At 43.2% G+C, this 12,829-nt stretch overlaps 1 protein-coding gene across 1 annotated transcript in view; it reads right to left on the bottom strand.

The window, feature by feature from the left end:
• The window catches only part of CORO2A (coronin 2A), a 154,129-nt gene extending 141,600 nt beyond the window's left edge, over positions 1–12,529 (bottom strand). Inside the window, exon 1 of the mRNA XM_083179611.1 lies at positions 12,086–12,529. Within this exon, the coding sequence (XP_083035737.1) occupies positions 12,086–12,100 (15 nt within the window). The 5' untranslated portion in view covers positions 12,101–12,529. The remainder of the gene's footprint in view (positions 1–12,085) is intronic.
• Positions 12,530–12,829: the final 300 nt, after the last annotated feature.

Here is a 12,829-nt window from a genome sequence, read left to right as displayed (position 1 = left end):
CGCAATGAAGCCCCTTGCAGGCTCACTGCACTTGCCATGCTGCAGGCACGGTGGCGAGTGGGGGTCGTGGACCCCCACGAGGGAGCAGTCGGGATTTCGCCGTCAAAGTAATGACTGTCGGAATCCCGACTGTTGGGGAGCCGTCCGGCACCCGTACTAACAAAGCTGCTGTATCAGGAGTTCTCTAAACGAGATGCATTTTCTTCATGTGACAATTAGTTAACTAAAAAGTAAGGCTGCTATTTATCCCAATTTTTTCCAGCACAGTATACCCCAGAGTTTTTTCCCATAAATCTGACTGATGAACCCATCCTAAGATAAAAGGGAATGGGATCCAATAAATACTTCACTTCTAAATAACACAGGGATGTTAAACTTTTTATTTCAAAATAATGCACTCCTTGCAGTTGGTAAAAAACAACTCTGGAAATCCCAATGGTAAATATACTGAGCGCACAGAAAGCCACACACCAACACTAGCACAGCACACCACACAACAACTCAAGTAGGTATGCTGACATTAGAAACAATGCCTTCCATTGTAAGACTGATTTACATGCATAGTATTAGCATTTGTAAAATCCTACATAATAGAAGGCTAACACTGCAATTGACTTCTGTGGGGTGGGGACCAGCTGCCATTAGATTATTGGCTCTCTAAACTAAAATATATTAATAAAAATAAAATAATAAATGTATTTTTTCTATAGATATGCCAATATGTTTACAGCTCTTTTTTGTCTAGATGGCAGTGGTGGCAGAGTGGTCTGGTGTAGTGGAGTCTGCTTTGGCAACTAGCGATATAACCAGCTAGGCAGTGGAGTCCCGCTGCCGCTTGTATGGAGCAAGGTTGATGCGGGCTAACTATCCCTGTCCTATCTGCTCCTGATGGCCGAGGGAGATCTACCAATAAGATACTATCTATTATTTTCTAGAAGGTGCTAAATAAATGGATTCTGGTTGGTTGTCCATAGCAACATCCCATGTGAAATAGAACTTCCATCTTAGTAAATTAGAGTAAATAAAGTCTGCAAGTCAAAAATCCAGTTTGGTTCTTTTTTCTTAAAGTTTGTCACTAGATCACCTCTCCAATTTACTTCTATTTTTTGTATAGCTGTGAATATCAGTTCCTTAGAGTCTTTTTTTTATGTTTCTCCAGGAAATGCTATGGGTTAGCAGACCTCTATTAATGTTATAGACGTGTTCCGCCAAACATGTTATCATTTTTATTTTAGGTGGAACGAGGGCTGTATAAGCCCAAGTGTAGTTAAGAGACTGCGAATTTGGGCTGGTGTAATAAAGTTTATTGAAAATGATTAGGCATAGAAGGAGGGGTTAATGCAGGGCGGGAAGCCCCCACCAATGGGTGGCCAGGGGGTAGCACCCCAGGTCAGGGGTATATAACTGAGGTCACAGGGGTTGCACTTCCTCTTTGAGTTTTGATCTGCAGTGAGATCTGTGACCCAAAGGATAAGTACAACGCTGCGCAAGCACAACCCCCCCCCCCCCCTCTCTCTCTAGTTTGTACCTGGTTGAAGTCCTCAGTATGTTACCTTACTTATGTCATGTTACCTTACACTTAGGCCTACAGAGTATTTGAATGTTATTAGGTACTTACACCTCATTAACGAGATGTTCATGAGTTATAAAGGTCCGGCGTGGAGGGAATATGATGAAAAATTCCGTCTTTGTCACGAGGGTTCCCCCATCATGCCCATGGGCTCAAAACACGTTGAGATTTGGTGGGAGCCCATGACAGAAGCCGCCGGGAAGAAGTCCTTTCAAGGGGGTAAAGCGTCGGGGAAGTCAGGGGGGAAAGGGCGATGTTTCGCCTACAACGACGGCAAATGTGACAGGGGGGCAAAGTGCCGTTTTAAGCACGAATGTAAAATATGCGGGGCAGGTCATCCTGCCAAATCCTGCAAAGGGGGCAGCAAATCGGGAGAGGGCACGTCTAGCTCTAAATAAGGCTGAATCCCCCATAGATGTACACCAGTTGGCTTGTTGTTTGAAAGAGTACCCCAATAAGTTAGATGCTGAGTTTTTGTTGGAGGGTTTCGTTTATGGTTTCCCCCTACCCATTCCCCAAAAAATTTTCACTTACACAAATAGGAACCTAAAGTCAGCCAGGGAATTGCCGGATGTGGTTAAGGCAAAGGTGCTAACTGAGGTCAGGCTGGGTAGGATGGAGGGACCTTTTGAGGTAGCCCCTATACCAGGTCTGTGCATATCACCGCTAGGCGTGGTGCCCAAGAAGACTCCAGGCAAATTTCGCCTGATACAGCACCTGTCTTATCCGCCCGGCAATTCCGTTAATGATGCCATTCCTGGGGAGTTGGCAAGCGTGCGATACCAGTTGTTTGATGAAGTTCTGAGTTTGGTTAAGAGTTTCGGTCCAGGGGCGCTTATGGCCAAATTAGACATAGAATCTGCGTTTCGGTTGCTCCCACTGCACCCTGATTCGTTCAGATTTATGGGTTTTAAGCTAGAAGGGGCTTATTACATAGACAAATGTCTCCCCATGGGTTGCTCGATTTCTTGTTCGTTTTTTGAAAGGTTTAGTACTTTCCTTCAGTGGTGCATTCAAAGTGAGGCTGACTCCAGAGGGGTAGCTCACTATCTGGATGATTTCCTTATAGTAGGACCAGCAGGTCGAGCAACATGTGGGGAGACATTGCGAGTCGCGTTGCGGGTGTTCCAGTCGTTAGGAGTTCCCATAGCCCACGATAAAACAGAGGGACCAGTAACGGTCCTATCGTACTTGGGTATTGAAATTGATACTGGGGAGGGTTGCTGCAGGCTTCCAGCGGACAAGGTGCACAGGCTGCAAGGACTAATTGTTGATTGCGGAAAAAGAAAAAGGGTTCAGCTACGGACCATCCAGTCCCTGCTGGGTTCTTTTAATTTTGCTTGTAGGGTCATACCTATGGGTAGGGTGTTCTGCAGGAAACTAGAGAGGGCCACAGCCGGGGTTAAGGATCCGCACCATACCATCCGTTTAGGGAAGGAAATTAAGGATGATTTAAAGACATGGTCCGAATTCTTGATTAGTTTTAATCATAGTCTCATATGGCAATCCGAGGCAGCCTCGAACTGGGAACTGCAGCTGTTTACAGACGCTGCGGGGTCATCGGGTTTTGGTGCTTTCTTTCAAGGGGAATGGTGTTGTGGGAAGTGGCCGCAATCCTGGATTGACAAGGGGTTCACAGTAAACATGTTATTACTGGAACTTTTCCCCATCATAGTCGCAGTGGAGCTATGGTCAGGACAGCTCGCAAACAGAAACATAGTCTTCTGGTGCGATAATTTAGGGGTTGTTCACTCTGTAAACAATCAAAGGGCAACATCACCGGAAGCATTGAGATTGTTGAGGCACCTTGTCCTTATTTGCTTGAAAAACAATATCAATTTCAGGGCTAAGCACGTACCAGGCGTTGAGAATGAAGTCGCAGACGCTTTATCAAGATTTCAGTTCGCTAGGTTCCGTGAACTAGTGCCAGCAGCAGCGGAGACCGGCCTAAGTTGTCCAAATTCTGTCTGGCAGGTGGTAGAGCCGGCATGACAGAATTGGCATTTCGGTCTTTGGCGCCAGCTACTCGTAGGGCATATGGAAAAGCCTGGGAGGATTGGTGTAGATATCAGCAGCAGCCGGAGGCTAGGGGTAAGTCCGTTGATGACTGCCTCCTGGCTTTTGTATGGGAAAATTATAATAGCGGCCGGTCCAAGTCGGCTATGGCGGCGACATTGGCTGGAATAGCTTTTCATTGCCGTCTATTTAGCATGTCGGATCCAACTAAGTCATTCATTCTCAGTAAAGCGATGAAGGGTTGGGCACGCGTTCAGCCGGGTCAACCCGATAATAGGCGCCCCTTGGACGAAGTTAGGTTAGTCGAGCTGTTGCAAGTGTTGGCATCGGTGGCAGACAATGGCTCGGAGCTAGCACTCTTTAGGGTGGCTTTCGCCTGGGCCTTCCACGGCGCTTTTAGAGTTAGCGAGCTAACTGCGCGTAATAAGAGAGTAAACTCGGGCATACTTTGGGAGGACGTGGTGGTTGGCAGGGAGCAGGTGCAATGCAGGCTGAGGAGGTCTAAAACAGACCAGCAAGGCAGGGGCACCTGGATCACGCTAAAACCACACCCAAACAAGAACATTTGCCCAGTTACTTTAGCTGGCGATTTTGTAGCAGTGAGACACTGTGCGGCCGCACAATTTTTGGCGCATGCAGACAGGTCTCCGCTAACGAAATTTCAGTTTGCTGCGGTCATGAAGAAGGGAGTAGCGGCGTTAGGGCTAAGGCCTGAGGATTTCGGAACGCATTCGTTCCGGATTGGCGCAGCTACGTCAGCAGCAGTGGCAGGCTTGCCACAGAGCGCAATCAAAGCCGTGGGCAGGTGGAAATCCGATAGCTTTAAGAAATATGTTAGAATTGACATGCTTTAAGTGTATAGTATAAGTATAAGTTAGACATAGTTAAGTACAGTATGCGCCTGTTGCGCGGGTCCAAAAACATTATGTTTACAAACGGTTATGGAACGATTAGCGTTCCGCAATCGTCGGTGTGGAGTGAATTTTTTATTTTTCCTCTAAGAGGTGCTTAATTCAATCTGGCCCCACACTTAGAAGCCCTCTTGAGGTTTTTGAGTTTTTCACCTCCACTTGGACCCTAGTCAAATTCCCGTTAATTGTAACTATAGAGCATAAGTAGAGATACTAACGAATAGGTTTTTGCTTCCTTTACAGCCCCTCCCCCTACCGTTGGCCCCACAGGGGTAGTTTGGTTTGTAGGCCACTCCTATGTCTTTTGGGCGGAAAGACACATTTTAGCTAGAACCTCGCCCGTGCTGGCGAACGCAAAATCAGTGCGGTGGTTAGGCATTAGAGGTATGTTGTGGAAGGACCTACTTGGGTTTTTAGAGAAGAAAACTAGTGGAGTTGGCAGGCCGGATATACTGGTCATACATCTGGGCGGAAATGACCTGGCTAAAACTACAGGCATAGCCTTAAGGATTAAAATGGAGAAAGATCTTGTGGCTTTGTTGCATAGATGGAGCGGCTTGAGGCTGGTTTGGTCAGACATCGTCCTGCATTTTTGTCGGAGATGCGCTAAAAACGCAGAGGCAATTGAGAGGGCTAGGAGGAAATTGAACCACGCCTTAACCAGGTTTGTGGTAAGGCAAGGGGGAGTGGCAGTGAGACACCCAGAGATTGTGAGGGAGAACCCAGGCATGTACAGGCCAGATGGGGTGCACCTCTCAGAGGAGGGCATGGCGGTGTTTCTAAGGGATATTTTTAAACAGTTAGTTTAGTTTTCGGCTTGTTCAGTTTATAGGGGATGGCGGGTCATTGGTACTAGGTGTCCAGGACAGCAGAGGGTACCATTGCTGTGGCGGGACAGCACCCTCGACCAGGATTCTAGAAGGGTGTCAGGTGGTCCCTGCGTGGTATTACCCCTCTCCTTGCCAGGAGGGCGGACGGGCCTCGACTCAGCGTGGTGGGGCGACGAACATTTAGGCGGATATGTTCGCGTCAGGCCTTAGAGGCGGGGGGATGTCCACGCAGGGCGGGCTGTGCCTTTGGTAAGGGGTGTTTAGGAGATTGGGAACGACCTGGTCGTTGCCCTGGGCAACACCCCTGAACGGTCTCTGGTCTCAGGTGCCTGGTCTTTGCCATCCCCTTTATCAGGGGTCATACCAGTTCTTTCTTAAATAAATAAGTATGACCATTTAAACTAAGCTATCGGTGTCGCGTCATTATTTTTAGATAAGTGTGTTGGTGTGAAGTTATTTCTAGGCCGGTTACGTAGAGAATTAGATTGACAAGCAACATAATTCGCTAGGCTGCTTAGTTTAACCTACATGCTGTAGGCCACATGGGCACTCCAAAAAGTATATGACACCTGTGTCACACGAAAGATGGTCTTGATGGTGTATTTCTTTATGGAGAAATTTGAGGAGATATTGGTGATGGGTTTGGTTATTTTGATATTAGTGGTCTTACATCCTGTTTTACATTTTTTTGTTGGTTTATTCCATTTTTAGATGAATAGCTGTTAATTCTTATTAAAGAGTTCTTGCTTTATTAAATACAATACACGGTTGTTCGGAGATGATTGGAGCTTGTGCTTGATCTAGTTGTAGTATGTGCCAATGTCTGTTGATAATAGTACCGATTTCACTGTGGTTGGAGCTGTAATGGGCTATGAATGCTGGGATAGTTGCAAAATTTTCTTCTGTTTTGTCTTTGTATCGTATTAGGTTATTCTTCTTTACTTGGTTTGCTTTTTCAATTTCCTTATTAATGGTTTCTTCTTTACAACCTTTTTCAATGAACCTTCTGTGTCAATACTATGCTTTGTTCTTGGTATGGCTGTTGTTCTGAGCAGTTTATTTTTAATCTGCATAGTTGGCTTCCTTGAATGTGATTTAGCCAACGTCTGTGGTGGTTAATGTTGTATGAGAGGTAATAGTTTCCATCAACTGTTTTAATTTGAGTTTTGGTGGAGATATTGTAGTTTTCTATTAAGAGTTCCAGATCCAGATATATGACTTTATCATGACTCGTGGTAATGAATTCTAATCCCAAATTGTTGTTATTGATGTACAGTATTGACAACACATGATGAACAACACATCATCTATGTAGCGATGCCAAAAAAGCATATATTTCGAGAAGATGTTGTTCGACCAAATGTGGTCGTCCTCCCACTTGACGACAAAGATTCCTTTTGAGTTAAAATAAAGTAGTTGTGATGTAAAATAATTTCAATCTGCTCCATTAAGAAATTAATCTGTTCATTCGGTATTGTAGTTTGCGTGCCAAATTGTGCAATCTCCCATTATTTCTGCAAATATTTTGAGTGGCCATGATCATCCTACACCATCCCAAGCAGTGGAACATTGCTGGGATTATGGAAACACCCTCTTACTGTACACCAAGTGCATAAGGGGCACAGCTCTTCCTGTGTCATAAGCTGTGCCTAATGACCTCTAGTCCACCACCATAACAGGATATCATATCCTGACCTCATTTTACTTCTGCTGGCAATCAATCAGAAGCAAGAGCGGAACCTGAGCATGACAGGAAAGCACAAAGTTAACTACTGTTGTCATTTTTGACCAATAGTGCTGGTAAAATGCCCTTGCTTTTGTTAGTCTAGACCTCCCTATGGTCGAGATGTACTAAGCCTTGAAAAGGGATAAAGAGGAGAGTAGTAAACAGCCAAACAGCAGCTAACTGCCATTTTCAAACACAGCATGTATCCTGACAGTTTGGAGCATACTGCCCGCTACTTTATTAGTGTTTACAGGATAGTACATCTCCATAGCTTAGTTAAACAACTATTATGATGGTACCTTTTCAGATTTCAGTCATTTCATAACTTTAAATAAAATGCTGGAGCAGTAGGATGGCACAAAATGGACATATGGAGGGGTCTGACAGATGGCACATAGGGGTATAAGGAGCACCTCAGAAACTCTTGGGCCTGGAAGGCCTATTTATCCAGCAAGAGCTATCGCCCGGCGATTAATATCCTGCATGCAACAAAAATCGGCACTTATGTAGTATCTGGGCGTCCGATTTTGTGATTGTATGCCTTACCTTAAGGCATACAATCAGATGCGATGCGATTCGATGCGGTTTTGCATAGGATTCAATGTTAAGAAGGTCCTGTTCATTTCCCCACTATCCAAGTGGGCATAGAGTTGATTTTATATAGCGTGGCGAGCGCAGCGAGCCACCGAACCCGAAGCGTGGCGAGCGAACGCATATTTCTTAAAAAGTATTCTGTGTCCCCTCGCCACGCTTCGGGCTCGGTGGCTCGCTACGCTCGCCACAGGTTTATATCCAACTCCATGCCCACTTGGATAGTGGGGAAAGGAAAAGGACTCCTTTTTCCCATTGAATTCTATGTTAAAATGGACTCAGACCATTTTAACATTGAATCCTATGGAAAAATCTTGATCATCGCATCGCATACGATTTGGTCGCATGCGATGCGATGCGATCCGATTTCTAAATCGGACGCCCAGATACTACATAAGTACCCAAAAATCTAATGAGATTGCAGGTCAGGCCTAGTGTTCTCAACGGAGAACACTGGTCCTGACAGATCGCCCAGCACACAGCGCTTGGTGAGATCAATACCTTATCTGTCCCCGTTTTTTGTGAAATACATTATATGTATATGTATTATATTGCATTTGCACTTTTGTAAAAATTGGCACTTGCACTTTTTACTGCTTTTTTAAACTGTTTTTGTTTTTATGTACAATAAAATTTCTGGTTATTATATTCCCTAAACGGTTCCAGATTTATTTAAGCATATCAGCTCAAATACCCTTGCGCCATTTCTCTGCAGACCTAAAAAACTCTTTTGGTCCACTACACAAGAGTCAGTGTTGCTCTTAAGATTGGTCAGCAGAGGGCAGCAGGGTTGGAGAGCTAAAATAGTGCGCAAACAGTGTCATCCAAAACCCACTCCAGTATCCAGCACACAGCGCTAACACATCAACAGTGTTGACCCATGTGAAGGCCCCAATACTTGGTACACACAAAGCCCTTTATTTGGAGACCAGTTTTGTAGGATGAAAGAAGGAGACTTGGGTAAAAATGCTGCAGGAAGCAGAACCTGTCTACCAGGTCAGTGCAAGATCAGTAGTTCACCAAAATACAGTTACAGCACCGGTTATTTAGACCCTAATATGTTTCTGTGGCACTGCGGTAGTTAACTACACAATAAAGTGAAGCATTAAACAAGCTGAAGAGATATCATATCCTATTACACAGTGGCCTCCCAGCTGTAGCACATCATTTAGGAAAAACAAACAAAAGACAGTTTTAACTTTCACCAGTCTGGTAACATTACGTACTCTGTTACACCTAAGGATCCATGTCATTAAAATGCTACCTCTAGACATCGCATGACAGGCATGACCTACTATTATACACTGCTCCTGCCTATGTAATGGATTAGTCCAGAACCTAAAACTACTGTCAGCAATTTTAAGTGCATAGCAGTGGTTCCCAAATCGTGTGCCCTGTCACCCTAGGGTGCTCCAGGTTGGTGGTCCAGAAATAACTCAAATTGGTCATTGTAAATAAGCACATCTAGTTCTTGTGGCTTCCCATCATAAAATATGTGGACAAACAGAAGCAAATCATGTCCCTCACCACATAACTGACCCCAAGGATTATCTATAAACAAAATGTTTTAAATATAATATTTTTTTCTAATTTACCAATAACAAACTTTTGGTCTAGGGGCGCCGTGAAAATAATCCTGATACTCTTGGGCACTGTGATTCCAAAGAGTTTGTGAACCACTGGTGTATAGTAAATATGCAGCTAATCTTTTAGCCAAAGAAACTGAAGAGGAGCTATAAAACTAGGCCACAATGAGTACAATAATTGTTTGGGCCATGTTTCAATGGCACCATCACCATTTGTTTATTCGGTACTTATATGTTAGTTGGGCGCCCACTAAGCTATTTGCTTACTTTTCCGTGTCCGCTCGCCCCGCTTTGGGCTCGGTGGCTCGCTGCGCTCGCCACACTATATAAAATCAACTCCATGCCGACATGGATAGTGGGGGTATGAGCGTACTTACTATAGTGGGCACCCATCTAACATATAAGTACTGTTTATTCATTTCCACGGAGTGATGTGCTCCATACTTTTGTACTAAATCGCATCTAGTACAAAAATCGTTCCTTGTGCTACAGCAGCATGCTAATTGTACTAGATGGGATGCGATCTAGGACAAAAAGTACCGGCTACACATATTTTTTGTGCTATGTGCATCGCGTTGCATGGGGACAACACTCCATGTATGGGCACCATTAGCCGTGTTACCACATGCAATACCTAGGCAACTACCCTATGATTGCATACGTTGCATTGTATGCGGTCCTTTTGTATACAATATATCGTATGCGATGCCAATCACTGTCCCAGGATAAAACAAAACCTTGTGGCAGCTATGGCAATCTCAGGATCTGATCTGATGGCATACGATATTAAACTTTTCCCACAATTTATCGGCCCAATAAGCAGATTTTGCACTTCGGGTGTTATTTATTAAAGCATGAAGAGTTAGCTTTTTTTACAGGTTGAAACATGACAGGTACGAGCTGATTGGTTATTGCTTTATCTAGTTAGCTCTCTTCATCTTTGAATAGTTCAGATTCAGGTTATCTTAAAATGCTGTATATACTGTATTTTACATACATACATACTAACTCAAATTGACTTCATTTAACGTTATGGATAGGTAAGGAAAATGTATTATTAGGTATTGACTGAAAAATCAGTACAGTGCTATAGAGATTTTGGGTGAGATTTAATAGGATGAGAGATTCAGAAAGTGAGAGATTTGGTGAGAAATCTCCAGTTTTTTTAAAGCAGCAATCATGTCAACTTCAAAATCAAACTGGTTTTGCAGTGTAAATGATTGCCGATTTAAAAAACCTGGAGATTTCTTACCAAATCTCTCACTTTCTGAATCTCTCATCCTATTAAATCTCATCCTATCTCTTTTAAGTGATATATTATTCCACTAGTTTTAAATGCTGAAAAACTGAAATCAACCAAATGTTGCTTAACTGATATGAAAATGAAAGATAATATTATTATTATTATTATTATTATTACTACTAAAATAATATCAGGCACACAAAAAATATATATATATGTTGAGCAGCGGCAATTATTATGCTGCTCCCAATAGTAATCTGCAATACTTAAATACAATTAACAAAATATATGTTATATAAGGAGAGTGCAAAATATTACTACATTGTATAGATTATTAATATAAGATTCTTTGTAAAATAATTTTAAATGCGCATTCACACAGCATATATTAAAAAATGTCCTCAATAATTTCGCCAACACACTTATGTTTGTTTAAAACTTTTCTTTGATCAACTTATTGATAGAACTGGTGTCCTCAGTCATTTATGAAGTGTATTGACACTACGGATAGTGACTCCGAGTCCATACAACAAAATATAATCCAAGAAGTATTTGGATGGGGCCCACAGTCAATGCACTTTGCTCAATCTCCCCTATTATGACATGGTAGACTAATGACTACTACCCATATATTGCAGTATTTCTTGACACATGTCTGACTTTAAAGAGACAAACATCATTATTTCCAAAATAATCTGGTTCAAACAATATCGGACAGCAATGCAGTACATAAAGGCAGGCTGTCCTAATCAATACAGACATCCATACTCAAGACACTGTGCACATGCTAAACTGTGTATTCAGGGTGTAGCCAAAGGATTGTTTAACGTGTCCAGACCTTGATACACTTCTCTTTGGAACTAATAACAATGTTATCTATATAAAGTATTTGAAGGACAAGTGTGAAGGAGCGACCAACGAATGTGCATTAAACGTTCATAATTTAATGCTGTAAGTAACTGGGTATGGGGGAAATTATTCAATTTTTACAAAACTGACACAAGTAAGAAGTGATGACAGCTGCTATGTGACAATCGCAGTGTGTAGCTCATAATCTTATAAAGTTGTGGCACACAACCACAACATGCAAGGGAGTAGTCCCAGCATGTATTTAGCACATAGGTGTACAGTACTGTACTAAATGTGTTAAATCTGTAATGAGTAGGATGACAGGAGAACATCTAACACAGCTATTGTGACCAATAGCAATTACTTTGAAGACCACACCAAAGAATACTATACAAAGGATGTACCAGGTAAACAAATGGAACAGTGCTCACTTATGGCTGGGTGAGAGTGGGTGTGTACATGTACAGTAGATCACCTTGTACACACAGGGCAGCAATCAGTATGCACTGCATCCATGTGTCAGTGCAGTAGAGTCTACAGCTGCAAAGGCACCCTGTATGTCACCATATACTGTACACCGAACCTGTAATGCAGAGATTTTACACTGCATGGACACATGATTACACCCATACCCGCTGTATCCAGGACAGTATCTGAGAGCTCACATATCAACACTGCACAATAAACGGGAGTAACAATAGCACAAGTAACGTTATCCTACGCTCACTGTATGCAAAGTACACCTCTTGTGACACGTCCTTACCTTTGCAATAGTCATGCAGAAGTCTCCAGGTGCTGGCTGCTGCCTCTGGTGTTACACACAGCCGGCTGCTGCAGTAGTGAGCTGGGAGCGAAGGGACAAGCCCAGCCCACTATCCCAATGCTCTCCCTGCTCCAACACACAACAGTCACTGAGCGATCCTGCTGCTGCTGCTGATGTCTCAGCCGGCACCCAGTGTCCCGTCCTCTCTGCAGCAGTCAGGCAGTCACGTTCATTCATAAATCATGACAAGTGATATCTTTTTACTGGAGATGATGTAGGGATCCGACATACAATCAGGACACGTAGAAATTGACTCACTATTAGAAGCATTAACTATGGGCGCACTTGTTATTTCATCAAAAGGATAGCAGCAGCAGGACAGCAAGGGAATGGCTTAAGTCAATGAAGAGAGAGGGCTCTGATCCCTTCCTTTGTGTGCTTAAAGAAGCATGCATGCATGCAGTAATAGGAGCCTCCCCAGGGCAAGTAAATTCATATTTATTAGGAGGGTGTGGCCAGTCAGGCAGCACGACAACAGGTCATCAGGCACTGACAAACGCATCCTATGTGCCTGACATACAGGGCCATCACAGCAGCGTCCTAGTGCATGACTTCTCATTCCTACTTGAAAATTGCACAAGTACTGTTTAGGCAATTAAAGCCTTTTTTTTTTTATTATGTATTGTTATATATTATGTTTACTATGTTCTGCACTCTATATTTTGTTTAGTTTTGCAATTTAAT

This window comes from Crinia signifera, chromosome 1, assembly GCF_055691185.1.
Source record: "Crinia signifera chromosome 1, ASM5569118v1, whole genome shotgun sequence".
NCBI lineage: Eukaryota > Metazoa > Chordata > Amphibia > Anura > Myobatrachidae > Crinia > Crinia signifera.
Note: the sequence above shows the minus strand (reverse complement) of the source record. Positions and strands in the feature narration are given on the sequence as shown.